The sequence below is a fragment of the Micromys minutus genome (genome assembly GCF_963924665.1).
Source record: "Micromys minutus genome assembly, chromosome: 17".
In the NCBI taxonomy this organism is placed as follows: Eukaryota; Metazoa; Chordata; class Mammalia; order Rodentia; family Muridae; genus Micromys; species Micromys minutus.
The window spans coordinates 23920754-23939524 of NC_137952.1; the positions used below are offsets into that span (position 1 = coordinate 23920754).

At 40.0% G+C, this 18771-nt stretch overlaps 1 protein-coding gene across 6 annotated transcripts in view; it reads right to left on the reverse strand.

Moving 5' to 3' along the window:
• The window catches only part of MEIS2 (Meis homeobox 2), a gene marked incomplete at both ends in the record, with an annotated part of 198315 nt that overhangs the window by 56218 nt on the left and 123326 nt on the right, over positions 1–18771 (reverse strand). For all 6 annotated transcript variants that reach the window (XM_080931471.1, XM_080931470.1, XM_080931469.1 and 3 more), the window contains one exon: positions 266–342. In XM_080931471.1, the coding sequence (XP_080787597.1) occupies positions 266–342 (77 nt within the window). The remainder of the gene's footprint in view (positions 1–265; positions 343–18771) is intronic.

Genomic DNA, 18771 nt, shown 5'->3' on the forward strand with positions numbered 1-18771 from the left:
AGAGAGAGAGAGAGAGAGAGAGAGAGAGAGAGAGAGAGAGAGAGAGAGAGAGAGAGAGAGAGAGAGAAGAGAGAGCTGAAAGAAAAGAAAGATTATTTGCATAGACTACCTGTCCCTCACCCTAGGCATCAATTTCACCTCAGAGAAGAAATGTGGGAGTTACCCTTGACTTCCTTTGTTTCAGGAATAAAACCAAGAAAGAAACGTCAACAATTATCCAGGAACCCCACTTTAGTCCAGGGAGAGAGATCTTGGGGTCACTCACCAGTTGTTCACTTGCAGAATTGTCAGTCCCGTGTCTTGTGCTAACTGTTTCTTCTGCTCTTCTGAGGGGTACGGGTGCTGATGAAGAGACAAACGTTTTAAAAGATGCATCAGAAGTTGGAAAAAAGACACAGACTCTTAGTGTGAAACCACCCTTGGTGCATTTTTTATTCTACGGCTCGGTTCTCCTTGTCACACTTAACAATATGTTTAACTTGCTGAGTGTGGACAGGAGCTGGTGAGGGCAGCCCAACTTCCCGTCACAGTCCGTAGGACCAGCATGAAGTTCAGGTGCTAGAACACTCCATGTTTTCTATCAGTCAGGGGTGAAAAGTATCCGACAATAGCATCAGAATTCTGGTGTCTTTATTCCTGTCACATTTCCTTTGCTCCCTTGTGGATTGGTGAGGAATTCTTATTCCATGCTACCTTTGAAAGATTGGTCAGCATAATTATTATATCTTAGTTAATATGAGGCTAACCATAGTAGTTCAGACTCTTGGCAAAAACAGTATTACCACTATTTTGAAAGCCAAGCTAAAAGAATTGGATGCAGAGTTTACTGATTAGTGCTCCGGGCCATCAAGGTCACATACAGTGTCCTGCCTGGGTTACTTGTTCCTTACCGTAGACATACATTCACATCTCAGGGGAGGAGTTGGCTTTATGACATGCTTCCTAAGGAATTTTACATGTTAACCTCAAGTACAGCAACTAGAGAACAAAGCCACGGGGTTCGGTTTTTAAATTTTTCCTCCTGTCACAGTCCAATCACATTGATAACGGACAACACCCCCAGTGTCCCCTTTCCCCTCTCATCTTGAATCCCAGGATTGTTATTTTAAATCAGACATTTTCTTCAAGAGGTTCTGTGCTGGAGGGCACGTAATTATGGAATGCATCTGTTACATAAAGTCCTGTTCAAGACTCACTGGTTTTCTTAAATGGAAAGATAAACTTTTATCCCTATGCCAGAGTTGTTTGTAGACTTGAAAGCCTTGAGTCATAACTATTTCCCACCAGCAGCACTGAGGAGACATCAGGGGGCTGGAGAGACGGCTCAGCGCAGAAGCGCCTCCTACTTCTTTTTACAGAGGTCCAAGTTCAGTTCCCAGAACTCAGGTTGGGGAGCTCACATCTGCCTGTAATTCTAGATGCGGGGTATCTGAGGCCTCTGGGTTACGATGGCCCTGGAACATCATGCAACCCCCCAACACACAATTAAGAATAAAACAGAAAAATCTCCAAAGAATTCTAATCATCCCAGCATTGGAGGAAGGAGATAATTCTCAATCGTTCAAGAATTCAAACCTCAGGTATTTCATCTTCCACAATAGGGTGTATCATCTAAAATGTGCATGATTGTTTGTTTGAGAACCCATGTGCCATAGGTTCACCAAAACCCCTCGTATAGCCAAAGGGTTAACTAGATCTGTATTAATATAGAAGTCAGGCTTTTAATATTCTGCAAATGTTAACAAAGAAAGATGATAATGTTGAGTTAATATGGGTTAAGCATAAAATGAAAATAAATTTTTCTGATTGCGAGGTGTTGACACTTTTTTGGCTAGGGCCTACAGCCTGTTCCTTAACGCTGTGTAATTACAGAAGGCTTTGCCCCTCCTTCCCCCTCCTGCTAGAGCCTCCCCACATTAGTAATGACCCCTTCACTGCTTCAAAAACCACTAATGGTCTTCAGCAGAGGCAAGAAAAATGAACAGGGTAAATTGGAATCCACAGTCAGTAATTTGCATCCTGTGAGTCTGCTTTGGTCACTCGTGCCCATTCCTGGCCATCAATTGCTGCCTGTCAGGTACTGCACTCTGCCTCTCTGACAAATATTCCTCCTAACACTTGGATTCGTCCAAACAATGTAATTGTCCTCTATTCTCCTCTTCGTAATGGAGAACATGAATGACTCACAAACAAGGGGTGTTCATTGCGGACTGCAGAGGTGCCTTCAAACTGGAAGAGGCCTAGAGAACAAATTTTAATTGACTGAAAACACTCTTTGGAGAGCAAATGACAATTTGGAAAAAAAAAAAATCCTCTTGTCAAGGTATTTCCTGACCAAAATCAAGGCAGTGGCCTCCCTTTGAGTTTCTGCTACTCTGATTTTTGAGAGCCTAGCTTTATAGGTTGTCAGCCCACGGGGAGGAATTGTGCAAACAGCAAAATTCAAAATGGAAATAAAGACACGCTTCCCGGGATGTATAGAAAGAGGCCGGTGATGCAACATGCCTCGGTGTGCAGCTTTCTCAACCAGCCGTCCCCCTCTCTTTGTGTCTGTCTGTCTGTCTGTCTTTGTCTCCTCCTCCAATTACCCCTGCCATGTGGTTTTTTTTTCCGTTTTCATGTTTTCTTCGTTTGTCCAAAAAAGTTCTGACAAGTGTGAAGGGTGTGTGGGTGATGGAGGGAGAGAGAGAGAGAGAGAGAGAGAGAGAGAGAGAGAGAGAGAGAGATGGGGGACAATGTAATTCAGGAAGTATATAGAATGTAGATGTTACTGGATTGTTAGAGAACTGATTTCTTCAAAGTTGACGACAACAAATTCTGATTGAATAACAAAAATGCTTTCTGGTGTTTTATTAGAAATGCAGTCAAGCAACTGAAGAATTTTGTAAACAGTACATTTAATCATGGGGTTCCCTTGCCACACGTCCTCTATTTCAGGAGCGCTTTTACATTCCATCCAGAATCATTACAAACATTAGTACCCTACCAGAATTCACCTTGCACAGATGACTTTTACCCCCTTAACGGGGATGACTAGAAGGAGTTTTCCATTGTTCGAGTGCCATTCTGTAAGTTCTGAACACTCTAGACCCATGCCCCTTTTATACATGGGGTGGATTGCTGATTCGTAAGTGTCCTGGCAGTCAGCACTGGCTTTCTAAAATTAAAAGGCCGATTGAGAACAATCAGCTTTTAAAAGGACTGGAACGTGACAATGTGTTTTAGATTAATTTACAAGTATACTTTTGTATTTAAGGGCAAACCACGGAACTAAAGGACTTCTTTTTCGTGATCTGTCGTGTGCATGCTTTATTGGGACAGACATCATGTTGAAATAATAAACAGGGGGAAGCCTTCCCCTGTTCTTTGATGTATATTACTAAATGTTTGGCTGGCTTAAATTTAAAATAAACTTGGGTATGTTTGCACTTGGGAACTGGAAGTGGTGCACAAGCAATAATTTGTTCTCAATCCCCATGCTCTTGGCCTGAAGCTCTAGTTTTGACTGTTCGCTGTTGGGGGCCAACTCACTCGGGTCCAATGGCCCACAGGTGGCTTAGCTTATTCCTAAGAGGACACTGCTGTAACACAATAGCAATGATGATGAGTCCCTTCCTCATCAATGTAACACTAAAGGTTAAGGATTTTCCCATCTCAAAATAGCTCCAAGGCCACCAGTGAATAAAATCACATCCAGAAAGTCCTCCTTACTTGGACTATGAAGGAGAAAAGGTTGGGAAAGTGAAAAGGGTATGCATAGCTCTCATGATTCCACAGAGAGGGAAAGTGTTCTTTAATGGCCTCTCGTGTGTGGATAAATTCACTTGAAAGCAAGATGTCTTTATCCACAATTCTACATGAGTCCTCTTCTTCCCTGTAGGTAGACCAAGCATAAGGTACTTGGTAGATCAAGTCCAAGGAAGCAGAGGTAGAGCTTTATTACATCCTGGGACACTGTTTTAATAATTACCATTTTCAACTAGCCCCTCTCCAATAATGTCCGAACTGGAAATGGCAGGTCATGAATTTCATTCTGTGTTGAGAAGATTTATGCTGATGTTACAAAATTATAAGTGATGCTTGAAAACAGCCCACAAACAAGAAATGCACACTGAACTTAAAAGGGAGTTATGTGCAAGGCTAAGATACTGTAAGTTACCTAAGCATCTCTTAGCTGGATTGAAGTCTAATAAAAGTGTGACTTTTTTTTTTTTTTCCAAGCCAGGGGTAGGGAGACTTCGGATGGGTTGGGAGTGAAGTGGTTCACTCCTTTAATCCCAGCACTAGGGAAATACATGCAAGTCGATCTCTGTGTGTTTGAGGCCAGCTTGGTCTACATATAGAGTTCCAAGTCCAGACAAGGCTACATCATTTATCAAGTCACTTGTGTAATGCAACAGAAAAATAGTCAAGGAACTTGCGGTGAAGGACGGTGTTAGAAAGAATCAATTCCAGTTACCATGGAAATGATGAATCTCATTTCCCAGCTTCTCACTAACAAACTGACTTTTCAGAGTTAAACCAGGTGACTTTGTTATTTATTTATTTCGGATAATCTTTCTCCTGGATGTCTGTTCTTCTCTTTAAGGTTTTATTTTAATTTGTATGTGTGCAGGGGAGTCTGTGCACCTGAGTTACATTGCTCTTACACACCATAGGCGTTGCCTTCTCTAAGATACAGAGTCATGGGTAAGCTGCTGAAAGTGAATGCCGGGGACCAAACTGCAAGAGCAGTTTGGGGTCCTCTGCAAAAGCATGCTCTTAGCCTCTGAGCCATCTCTCCATCCCTGTGATCTTGACTTTGGTTATGTTAGTTACATAAGAAGCCCTCAAATTCCCCCAGTGCTGAGGAAGAGACTCCTGTGGAGTGGTGTCTTTATCGCGGTAGGACCATACTTAATGAATCATGTAAACAAGACTGGGACTTATTCCTTGTGTGAATAAATGCATCTTCTAATACAAGGTCAAACTAAGTCAGTGTTTAGCAATTTTGCAATGTTTTCTTAAGTGAATAACAATTCCTATATTGGGATTAGAATGTACATTTCATCAATTTTAAAGATGAAGCATGAAACAATGTAAAAGATATGTTAAGTCCCCCCATCTTTGTTTCTCAAGGTAATATTTTCCCCTACTAAATTTTCAAAGGAATTAGTAGATCTTTATAATTTTATGTCTTCACTGCCCTGTCTTATTTCTATCTCTCTGGGGTGTAATTTCTTAACAGGAGAGCTTAATGTGGTTGTCCTCTTCCCACAAGCTGGTTTTTTTTTTTTTTTTTTTGAAACAGTGTCCTACCTTGTATCTTTGTCTGACTGGAACTGTGTAGACCAGGTTGGCCTCAAACTTAAAGAGTTCTGTCTGCCTCTGCCTCCCTAGTACTGCGACAAAAGACATGTGCTGTCACACCCTTGGCTGCTTTCTCATTGCTTCTGTGTATTTGTAGCAAGAATGGTGAGCCCAGATGTTGGCTCTCCACCATTGCGGACTGTCAGTAGAGCTTTAATGTTGTGTATGACTGGGCTTCACATATTAGTCTGGGGTTCTAAAATAATGGGGTTGGCAGAGCTGCACCTGATATAGCAAACACCTGAACAATCATAACAGCAAACTTTGTGACGGTTGGTTATTCTTCTCTTCTCCTGTCAGCCTCGGAATCAATTCTGACGTAAGACAAACCGACAGAGTCAGCTTAACAGTGTTTGTTCTTAGGTGACTTTTAAAAAAATCTCGGATTTGTGAGATCACAGAGCTGAGCATACATTCTTAGCTCCTTGCTAGCTTTCTGACAGTATCACCTCTGACCTCTGACAAATGACTATGATAACAGTTGCATAACCATTTTTTCCCTAGAAATTTGAAGTTTTTTTTTTTTTTTTTTTTTTTTTTTTTTTTTTTTTTTTTTTTTGCCAAAACACGGATTCTTTATTGTAGCCCACAGGTCCCTGACTGGTGACTAAATGAGATAAAAGGCTCTGCATCTCTCTGTCTTTATATCATGTAGGCAGTCTTTGCTGCTTCAACCTGTGAAACATACTCCTCTGAGCTCTGGAAGAACACATGCTGATCATCTGAGAACTGTTTAATGCATGGCTGACTTTACCTATTGCTCATTGAATCTGGCATGTGCTTCTTCAACCCTGCCCGGGGCTTTCTTTGTAAACAAGTGCCTGCAGTCCAGGGCCTTGTCATGAAACCTAGACTAAACCACAAGGCTACAGCATTCACACAAAGCGATGACACCAGGTAACTCAGCGGTTCCTAAGTGAGGCTGACTGCCCTTTAGTCCACCAAATACAAGGCTAGCATGTTTATACACCGGAAGAACATCTTTGAAACTGTGCCCGTGACTAATTGACAATTATAGAAGTCCAGCCCAACCCAGAAAAATCAATAAAAGCCTACTGTTCCTTTTGCTAAACCAGCAAGCCTGAGCATTTCTTCTTCTCTCCTTCGGTCCTTCCTTCTTCTTTCTTTGCTTTCCTTGCTTGCTTCCTTCCTGTTTTTTTCTTTCCCCTCTCCTTTTGCCACCCTCCTCTCTTTTTTCTTCCCCCATTTTGGATTTTTGAGACAGTCTTTCTCTATAGTCTAGCTCAAGTTGTCAGGTTCAATCGAACTCCTGTTTGTAGCTTATGCTGGTATTGAACCCATGGCACGATTCACTTGCCTTCTGAGTACTGAGATTATAGGCATGGACAACTCTGTCCAGCTCCACTCACCTGTTTGATTATTGTGGGCTTCTCTTTTGCTTCTCTTCTCTTCCAAGATTAAGTCTCAATAAGGTGTCCGCCTTTCTTTTTCCTAGTATGTGACTTAGTACTGTTTCTACTGTTTCCACACCATTAGATGCTGCCTTCCAGTATCATCCTCACACTTAATGAAATATACCTTTCCATATATTCCACGAGATATATTTACCCCCTTCCTTTGGTAATAGTGCTTTGATTTCTATGTTGGGAATATACCAAGCTGTAATAAGGTGACTTCGGCTTAGACAGTCACCATAGCTAACTATGCTGTCTGCATGGAGAACATCCAAGAGTAATGAATTTTATCACAGGACGACCAAATGTCTCTTTATTCTTTGCAGATCCTACATTGTAGGGTTCTTTTTTTAGTGTGGGAATGAACTTTGTTGCTATCAAATGGAGAGAAGAAACCTGACTGTGAAGAGAGCTTTTATAGAGAACAGATTTCTGTCAACATTTCTACACCCACATGTAAAGTTACCTAAAACTGGCCTGCCTTCACCTTCAGACACACGGACCAAAAAGTTGGCCACAACTAACACATGGAGCCCAATTCAGATTATCTGTAATTCTCTGGGTCTGTCTCTTCTCCCCCCCCAGCTAACAACAACCATTTATTTTGTATTTATTTTGGGGAGTAGGATTCGAAGAGAGCAGATGCAGGAACAGGGCCCATCATTCTGATTTGTTGAGCACGTCAGAAACCCAATGGACAGCTCAAGATTTTAAACCATTTGTCCAAGCAGTGATTCCAGCAATCAGAAAGATAGAGCTCTGGATGTGCAGTGAATGTGGGATTGTGAAGATTTTCTATCTACATTAAAAAAGCAAAAAGTAAGGTTGAATTGTGATGCTGCTTCTATATAATGGCTACAGAAAGCATCAGCCTATTTCTGATGTAAAGCAGAAACACTTATGGGACAAGAATATAAGTTTGCTAGCCAAAATACCTGAGAATTACTTAATGGCAAAGACCTTATAGTCGCCAGAAGATGTGATACTATGAAACAACAGAGACCACTGCAATTGTCAGGATGATTCAGGGTTAGTCGATTTCAATCCCAGAGGGAACACATATTTGACGTAATATGTGATTCTTGCGTCTCCCTCCTTCTCAAAGTTCTGGCATCCCCAACCTTCCAAGCCAACAGCAGGGAAACCCCCAGAACTGGAAGTAATTGTTCCTCCAAACTCCTTGGGGCTTTTCATCTTCTCTCATGTTTTCCTCTCTTCATCTCTATGTGTACTTGAGTTATATCCCTCACTGATCTGAACTTTGGTAGCATTTTGCAGAGGGCTTTCTGTCTAGTAAGTCTTCAGGACACAGTTGTGAGCCAATGCATTCTTTCTTTTTGTGAGCAAAAAATTCTTTGAGAATTTTGATAGAAAGGACTGCTTTTGCTGTATATACAATGAGTAAATTCACAGATAAATATTGAAAAGGTTCAGATAGTCATTTAACTGCTTTAACAACACAGTTTTTGGGTATTTGAAAACATCTGAGTCGTCCCATCTTCATCCAGATGTTTGGTGTCATGGAAACACAAGCTTCAAATTCAAATGAGTAGTTTCAAAAAAATTTTTTATGCCAGATATATATTTGGGAGAAAGAAAATGTGGCTATTTATGGAAGATTCATTTTCATTTAAGTTTACATAGAAATAAATAGATGAAATTATAACAACTATATCTTTTAAAATTGAGGAAAAATTTAAGAGATGTTTAACAATGATTAGATCCTATTGCATTAATATTTGGCAGACTTGGAACCACAATGGAAAGGCCAATGAACAGAGAGAGCTAAATATGGAAGCTCATGCCTGTAATTTCAAAAGTATGTAAGGAGGCAAAGTGTTTCACATTTAAGGCCAGCCTAGGTTGCATAGCAATACCACCCCCCAGACACAGATAGACAAAAAGATAGACAGAGATAGACACATGCACACACAAATTCACACCCTACCCCCCAAAGTCACAAGAGAACAAAATGTAAAGAGTCTGGAGATGAACTTCAATAGTAGAACATTTGTCTATCAAGCATGAAGGATCCAAAGGGAAAAAAGAAGAGGTGGAAGAGGTAGAGGGAGAAGGAGGAGGAGAGGGAGGAGGAGAGGGAGAAGAGGAAGGAAAGGTAGAGAAAGGAGGGAGGAGGAAGAGGAGGAGGAGGAGGAGGAGGAGGAGGAGGAGGAGGAGGAGGAGGAGGAGGAGAAGGAGAAGGAGAAGGAGAAGGAGAAGGAGAAGAAGAAGAAAAAGAAGAAGAAGAAGAAGAAGAAGAAGAAGAAGAAGAAGAAGAAGAAGAAGAAGAAGAAGAAGAAGAAGAAGAAGAAGAAGAAGAAGAAGAAGAAGAAGAAGAAGAAGAAGAAAGACAAAAAAAGCAGAGAGAGCTTAGGTCTGTTAATTCCAAATACCTGGGAGGTTGAGGCAGGAGGATTGTTAGTTTAAGTCCAACAAGGGTAGATCACTGAGACTCTTGCTCAAAACATAAAGTAACTGCAGAGCTGGCGATATCATTGTGGAAAGAGCACCCGATTAGCATCAAACTGAGAAATGTAAAGGGGATATTTGAACTATTAAAGTTACTGCTAAAGGAAAGACATATTTAGGATCACGCCAAAATACTTCTCCAAATTTTCAAGGAGATTCATTACATAGCCATCTTCTAACGGTTCAGATAGTCCTTATCTAGCAGAAAGGAAAAGATTATGCAGCGGTCAGAGCCTACTGACAGTTGCTTTACTTCTAGATAGAAACCAAAAAGCACATAGAAAAACATTGCTAGAGCCGTTTGCAAAGAAGATTTCAATTTTAAGCAGGACAAAAATAATTACTTCCCAATTGATGAAGACTTAGAAGCCTAGGAGACTTTTATTTTGAAGATGAGGGAAATATATTCGTAGGGCTAAAGAAAGATAATTTTTATTTAACATTGGTTAGGATGCTCCCATGAGCTGCTTGGTCATGCATGTTACACTGCCTCTATGCCTAATGGCAATCTTACTAAATGAACCCAAAGTCCCAAACAAGGCCTCGACTCATTTAACAATCATTTCACACTTCTCCACCGTGATCAAATTAATATTTTATGGGGCCACACTGTTCTACAGCCAGACCACTTTTCCAAAAAATTGAATTTTGTGCTTATTTATTTTATGGATCATTTGTTGAAATAGATTTCAAAACAGGTTTAGGCTATTTAGATTTTCCAGTGAACTGCAAACGAAAAACTCACACACTCAGAACTGAAAAGGACATCCGAGGCCATCTAATCCGAGCTTCTCATTTTATGCCTAATGAAACCCAGGCTGGGGAGGCGAAATCACTTGCCCAGTGGTTTGCCCAGTTGGCATCTCTTTTTTCAAGAGGCCTCTAGTACCCCCAGAAAGAAGACTTTTCACATTATAGAACCTCAAAGAACATTTTATAGGAGATCTAATTTCGGTTTAGGAATTATAAATACAAATGTTCAGATTTTGTTGATTTAGCTACTTACTTAGTAACACAAACAACCCTCTCTGAACTCTCCCTGATTGCCACACTACTCTGCCAGTGTTTGATTACTTGTTCTGAGGTTACAGAATAATTTCTCATAGAAAACAGAGATTGGGTAGCCATGTTTTAGTTCTAGAATCTAGCTAGGGCCCTCCCTGGCCTGTTGATGTATCCAACACACAAGGGTCAAACTAATCAAGCTTGAAAATGCAGTCATGTGAATTCTTTGATACCTTTTGATATTTTTGATACTTTATGAAATTAGAGAAATTGACTTAGTTAAGCTGAAAAGCTAGAGAGCAAATGAGAAGGGGGAGAGAAGAGAGGCTACCCAAAGAGGAAGAAATGCCAGCCCCATCACCATGCAGTATTCAGTGCTTTGTACGAACAGAAGACTGGATGACACCAGGGAACTCAGATCATAGTGAGAAGCCAGGGAAAGAAATATACACATGGGAGTTTTTGTAACATTTGATTCCTTTTTGGTAAACAGGTTCTGTTGTTCAACAGAACAAGAAACCTAAGTCTGAAGTACATAGTTAAATAATGAGATATTATATCTTCCCTCCTTAACAACCCTACTTAACAGATCTGGACACAGTGCCACATGGGCTGGAGTGAGAAGGAAATAAGGGTTACCAATGAGGTCTCGACAGTATTTCTTTAGTAATTTAAAGTTCGGATGGAAACGAACGTGGGATAAATAACAAGGAATGCTTAAGAAACACTAAAAGCTATAAAATAATTGCACTTTGATTATTCCATCATTCCAGCTTTATCTGCATAAATTTCATAATGAATAATTTCATTTGACATTCGATAAAAATCCCACCAATGACAGGAGAAAACTTAGAGGATTTGAAGAAGAAGCAGCAGTTTTTTAAAGTGTTATCTTTCCCCCCCCAGAAAAACAGTATTATCTGTTGAGTAAGCATTGAGACTGTTTGAATATTATCTTTCTTGCTCATCTCAGAGTACAGGATAAGCAGATGAGGTGAATGATAACTTAAAAAGTCATTAAAAGAAGAAAAGCAAGAAGGATGTGATAGAAACTCAGGCTTTCTCAGGACAGTCAATTTCTCACATTTCACTATGAAACAAGCTCCAACCAGGGAGCTTGAGTGAAACACCATATTTTAATAGGATCATGCTTACATTCAAAAGTTCATTCAATCAAAAAAAAAAAAAATGACATCATCATTTAGAAACACAGCTAAAAGACAAAAAGTTACATTTCCTAATGCATAAAAGCTTCTTTTTTGTATAAGATGCACTGACTGGCTATAATTATTTAGAAGAAAACTCTCTAAAAAACTGTTTGAAAGAACATCTGACTTTCTTCCTGTGTAATTATAAGCCTAATTTTAATATGTTTTTGGATTTAAGATTTCTTAAGTATTTAAGAGATATTGCTAATGGTCAGTCCCTCAAATACAACAAAGACAAAGGCATCCTACTGTTTGCCCTAGTTACACATTCACTAGTAAATAAAGCTGCTGACTGATAACCACAGCCAGGGAAGGCTCCACGGGGCCATCCAAAAGTTCAGTTAGCAGTATTTGCTTTGGAATTCCCCAGGGTTTTATCTTATCAATGTGTCTTTCCTTCCCCTTTTTAGGGGAGCCAGTGTAGTGAAAGTTAACTAATTCAAGACAGGGACAATGGAAGGTGCTGTGAAGCGGTTATCTCTGTACATACATGGGACCATTTACTATTTTACCTAAACCACAACAGGCACATATTGTTCAAATAAAGCATCGCTCAAGGATAAATAAACAAAATCACTTTGTGGGTTTCTGATTCCTATGTGAACCCATCAGCTAATTGCTAGGTAAAATAACTTTGAACTGTCTTTTCATTATACCTACACATAGATTTCTTCTAGTTTTATATATATAAAACCATAAGTTATCCTATATATATATATCATAAATAAGCAAAATGTGCATTTATATTCATTGTGTGTGATATCTATTGATTAAACAGTCACTCATTCAAGATTAAAGTGACCAAATACTAAAATATGGAAGAGCTCGGTAGTATTTAAGTTTTGGCACCAAGATTAAATGCTATGTGAATAAATTCAAGTAGATAAGACATTAATAACAAAAAGATAGCACAGGGACAGGTGAGATAGCTCAGCAGGTGCAGGAAGGCACTACTGCCAAGCTTGCAAAACTGAGTCTGATCCATTTTGGGAGAGAAGCAACTCTCATAGCTTATCCTCTGACCTCTGATTGGGTCTTATGGCACCCTTGCCCCTTCCATAATAAATTTAAAAAATGCAATTTATGAAGTAAATATACCCATCAAAATAAAAATGTTTCTTCAAAACAGTAAGGCAATTTAATACTATATTTGCAACTTACTGAAATATTAGTATGTAGCTCATTTCTTTCAAATTGCAAAATATTAAGCCAAAGACTCCTTGTAGTTTGGGTAATCAAGACTCTTCAAGAGAAAATGGTCTTCTAATTATTTCTGTGTTCATATTTCTTCATCAAATTGAATTTTGAAAAGAGGAATAACGAGGAACATTTTGATGTCTGTCTATAAGAACTTTCTGCATTTTTCAATGTAAATGATAAAAATTTATAGAAAGAAATAGCTACTTCTTCTCATGGTTACTTAGTTACTTTTAGTAACAAATCATTCTATCCTTGTATGAAAATATTCCCTACAAGGACTCCAGAAGTTCTGAGAATGGCACCTCCACAAAACTTGGATTTGAGAAGGACTTAGTTCAATGTGGTTGAGTATGACTGGCCTTAGGTAGCAGGAATAGGATGTATTATGGTTGCCAAGAGAATGCAGTCATCAGAGCAAGCATTGCTGGTGCCATTCACGACCCTTCTATACCTTCATGGCACTTCTGCATCATGGACAGAGACCTCTAGCCTTGGATACCTGCTCCATATGGCAGGTTAAGTTTGCCTTGACTCAGTCACGTTGAAAGGTCATTTACCTTTCAAGACAAAGGTTCTCTGACCATAGAAAATACTTTTGTTCATTAAAAAGGAGCTGTGCATGTGTTACTCATCCAATCGGGTATATTATAATATCTGAATTATTTAAACCCTTTTATTTGAGTAATGGAAGTAGACCCTTGTCTAGCATAAGCTGAGTAGGTTGAGTTCTAAGAGTTAGTGAAAACACTTAAAGATTACCACATTGCAGAAAAATAAGCCCCAGAAAAATCAATAAGCAAATTCAAAATACTGTTAGTGTACACACACACACACACACACACACACACACACACACACACACACACACATATCAAGGATGCTTTATGCATTTCCAAATGTCAACATTTTATCAGAGAAGGCTTCATCCTAAATGACCAGATGATGTGATAAAACCTAGAAGCTGACATTATAGAACTCAGAACCTGACACTATGGAAGTCAGAACCCGACATTACAGAATCCAGAACTGCAGTACCTGAGGCCTTGACTTCTTTTAATTCCCTGGAGCTCTGAATACATAAGAAAACATTAAATAACCTAAGAAGGTTGAAAATCCAGGCAGGGTCAGCATCCCACTTATGTCTAATTCCCATATATGACCATGACCTGGGTCTCATACAGATATCAAAGAGACTCTAGTGGTAAAGTTTTCTCACTTGGACAGTTCCACCTGGCACTTAGTATCTACTCAGTAACAGGTCTGATCTTGCAGAAACTACAGGAAGTAGATTTTCAGTTCAGGAACTTGGCATCATCCGGAGACATTATGTTCTTTAACTCCTCAGACGCTGGGGAAAGCAACCTTATGCAAGTGTAAAACTGTTACTCAGCGCCCTTCTCCTTGAGCCTTACATAAGCATATTTAACTTTTCAAAGATTTTTTTAAGTTAAATTATTCGAATAGGTTTGTTAAATTGAGTTCTTTTTAAATTACAAATATTTGTGTATTATTATTCACTGTGTTAATGTATGTGAGAGTAGGAAGGATGCACATGCCGTGTGTGTGTGTGTGTGTGTGTGTGTGTGTGTGTGTGTCTCTCTCTCTCTGTGTGTCTGTGTGTGCAGGCCAGAGGACAAATTTGTTCCAAGGATGAAACACGTTGCCAGAATTGCTGATAAATGCCTGTGTTCACTGTGCCATCTCTCCAGTCCTTTTATGTGACACCTACATACCTACCCATACTCTTCTGACCTTTTTGACTTTAGGAAAAACATCAAATAAAACATTCTCTTTGAGGATCCATGAATAAATGTTTGGCTTTCATACCTGCCCTACTGTGTGCCCACATAAAAGGAAGTCTTGAAAAGTCAAAAGAGCTAGATATATCCTTGGTAGGTGAATGAGTATTGTTCAGGGCTTTACCTGAGGTTAAAGCGGCCACTTGTTCACTCAGGGTATCTAAACAAAGGTATTTATTTACATTTGCATGTTAGTAGCTACAGCCACCTTGCTGGCCATTGACCAGCTTCAAGGCGTGAGGGGATTTCTGTGTGTTCCTGATTTAGAAGGGTGCACTGTAACAGGTTATTAGCATAACTAAAAACTCTGAAATAGGTTTTCCAGGAGGAACTATATATTTCTAGGCCTGTATTGACGAACACAAAAGTGGTGACAGCTTGTAGAAACCCCCACATAATTAACAATATAGGCGAGAGTATATGAGCGTCACCCCGAGGCTGTAAGACTTTCCATTATTTAACACAGGCAGATAAACAATTGGATATCAAGGGTAGATACTATTAGGAAACAAGCAACTCAGGAAACACATGTGCTCTGGGTCATCAGGTCATGCTCAGGTGGCATTCTGGGAACGTTTTTGGAAAACACTGGGAGAAATAGATTGGAAGGAGGGAGATGGTGCACATAAATCTGTTAGCAGTTGCATTTATAGGTCCTGCTACTATCATTTCCCAGGCACCATTCTAATATTAGCTGCGGAGGCTCTGAGAGCCCAGGGCTCATCTCCATTGCCTCATCTCCCTCCACAGAGGAAGGGACCTGGAGGCAGGAAACATTTGCAGCTTGCTACTTGTTTGTGATCCAGAATGAAATGAAGACACTGAAGTTCTGATTTCGTTCTATGCTGCAAAAATCTATGAAGCCAACCATTTTCTAGAAATTACTGTTGTTATTGTTATTATTATTTTTAGCAAAATTCTCAACTTTATTTTTAATGTAAATGTAGATTAGAGAGTATGCTCAGGATACAGAATCTATTTATGATACCTATTATAGTCAAATGAACAGACACTGAAGTTCTGAGCCAACTCAATACAAGCAAGGCTAATTGTCAGAACAAAATAATGGCGACCTTGGTAAGGCCTGATTGGTTATGAGGTCTACAGTTGACCTCAAAACAATACAATGGATTTCTCTCTCTGTCTCTCTTTCTCTTTGTGTGTATGTGTGTGTGTGTGTATGTGTATTTGTGTGTATGTGTGTGTGTATGTGTGTGTGTATGTGTGTGTGTGTATGTGTTTGTGTGTATGTGTATGTGTGTTCCTGTAAGTCTATTTATGCAGTATTGGCACCACATATGTGTGTGCTAAAATATTGGCTCCAGCTTCACCTGCTTCCCCGGGATCTGAGCTGACTTCTTTAGGCTTGGGAGACAAGTGCTTTATTCACTGAGCCACCTTTCCAGCCTAATCCAGTGCATGTTTGTTTTAGTTTTATCTAAGAAAAATGATTTAGTGGTTTGAATAATCCTCTGTGAAGAATGCCTGTGACAGTGTGGTATGCCTACTCATGGCTACAACTAACAATAAAACAGGGAAAGAATTGAAGAGCTGTAATTTTAGGCTGTCCATGGGACCCCTAAACACCTTCCCAAATTGATCAGTTCATTTAAATTCTGGTAAATTATATGTACTTCCAAAGCTGGAAACAAAGCTTTCAGAAACTTGAACAATGAGGAAAATTCCAGCAAGGACATCTTGCCTCTAACCCAGAGCTGGAGAGATCTGGAAGCTTCTGAGGCTAATGTCTCCAACACGCTGTGCTAATGACCAGGAGACTAACTCGTCATTCAAGTGGGAAAAGGTTTTGGCAAGCCCGGGGAAAAGGCACTCACAGTTGTTCCCATAGAAAAATTAAAAAGCAAAACTGAAAACTTATAAAAAAATTCAAGCCACTTCTCATGAGGGGATGAACATTTAAAAAAATTAAGAGATAAGGTAAACCTATATGCCCTAGAATAATATACAGGCAAATCTCTAGAGAAACTCTATTATGCCACGATTTAATGCCGAGACAGCAATCAAGCCGGGCTCATTTCAATGGATTCCAAGTTTTGAACAGTTTCTAGGCTATCCAAGTGGGAATTTGGCCAGGATACTGGGGTTAATAATTCATTTTGAGGAGGGCTAATTCTTTGGGATGCAGCCCACTCCACAGGAGAAACATTGGCCCATGTGAGCCAATCCACTTTTCAAGATCACCCTCAATTAGTTCCACAAGGAGGGAGGAGGGGCAGCGTATTCACCTCTTTAGACAAAAATATTGATCATATTCTTAAGGAAATACATTAGTGTCAAGAAATGTCTCAAAGCATTCACAACTGATTTCTGGATTTGTGAGGTTTTATAAATCTTATTTTTTTTTGTTGTTGTTGTTGTTTTTTTTTTTTTTTTTTTTTGTATGATTTTTGAACTCACTCTTGGTCTAGGCTGGACAAGAATTCACTATATAGCCTGGGTTAGCTTTGAACTAATGGTGGGCCTCCTTCCTTGATCTCCCACGTACTAAATTAATGAGTGTAAGTCTCCCTGTCTGTTATGATGTCTGTACTTTAAAAGAACGATCTTTCCACCAGCTTGCAGCTGCCTAGATCTTGGTGTAAAGTTTCCGGGAAGCACTGTATTTAAAAGTGTTCTGAATTCGGAGAGACCTAGGTTTCTTCCCAGCCCTGTGGATAACTTGTCTGTGAACTGAAGGAGCTCTTGGATTTTCCTAAAACGTGAGTTTTCCACTGGGCTGATGCAGTATAAACCAGCCATTTATTAGCTGGGTGAGCAGTTTCTGAGTGTCAGGCACTATTCCAGGAGACAAGAATCCTTGACCTCCTGAATCTTAGAGCCCAGTGAGGGACGTTAGCAGCAAGCTCCAAACAGAATATAGTCTATATGGCGTCAGTAACTTTTACGAAGAAAAACAGGCATTCTACTGAGAAAGTGGCTGGGGATGCTGCTGTTTTATAGGGGGTGGGACAGGGAGACTGCTTTGAGAAGGTGACATTTGAGCAGACTCAAGTGGAGTCAGAGCCAGCCGGGAGGCAGCAATGGCAAAGAGCCCGGAGTCCTGCTTGAGTGAGACAAGGGCTAAGAGGGATGGGGCTGCAGAGTACTTGGCACCAGCTCACCCTAAGCCTTGTGGGTCATGCTAAAAGGCTCAGGCACTGACATGGTGCCTGGTGCACAGTAATTAATCGCATAACAAATAGTGGCTATTTATTTATTCATAGTGGGCAAATATAGTCATAAACCAGAATCATCCATCACTTCCATTGCGTTGTCACGTTAGCTGGAGTTTTCTGCATCCGTCCTAGGATCCTAACATAGCTTAACACATTTGAAATGCTCACGAATAGCACCAGCAAATGTTTTCCGTGGTGTGTGATTATTCAGCCTGTTATTTTTCTATCAGCGATGATGAGTTCTTTAAAGAGATTTTAGCTGAAAAAAGTGAGAGCACTAAAAGGTTATTTAGATGGGGCCTGTGAAGGGGGAGAAGGGAATTAGTCAAGTCCTTTGCATTTTCTCAAGGACACCTGAATGCCGTTGTTAACCCTTCATACCTCTAGACTGGGTGACAATAATATAACTGGATGACGGTAATCACCATGAGCAATTCCGAGACATCAGTAAATCTTCCCTTCCCTTCCCAAAGCCTGTATGTCCCCCTGTCACCAATAAAATGGAGTCTTGGCCTTTATCCTAAGGGTTTTCATGAGCTGGCCCCAAGTGATATTTCCAAATATAACATACCCCTACTTGGCAACGAATGTAAAATCCTAACCAAAGCACATTCTTTCCTTGTCCATATGATCCCACTATGGTCCCCTGCAACACACTGCCAACTTGGAGGTATTTCCAGTGCTCCCTGTTATTTTGGCCACTCTCCTTTTTTTTTTTCCGTGTACACATGGAGGACAATGCCCTCCCAGCTTCTGTTAGTCTTCCCCACAAATTGGGCATTTCCCAATGAATCATTACTATTGAGTGGTATATGTGATTTGGGGCTGATATGCAGGACCTGGATAACTCTCCTCAGATACCATCTTGGGGATTCTTGTTTAGGTTAGAGTGCCTTATCTGTTGGCTGCTGTGTGATGGACAGCTGACTACACAGGCAGCAGGAACTCACTACTGACTTTGCTGTAGAGGGAAACAGCTCTTACTGTGTTATGCCACTAAGGTTTATGGGACTGTTCTTTTTCAGAGCATCAGAACAAATCCTATTCTGATTGCTTTATCATCCTTCAAATCGAGCTTCCAAAACCAATATTTTGAAGTTAGTTTTTGTTTCCTTCAACATTTGTTGGTGGAGGAAAAACAATTTCATCC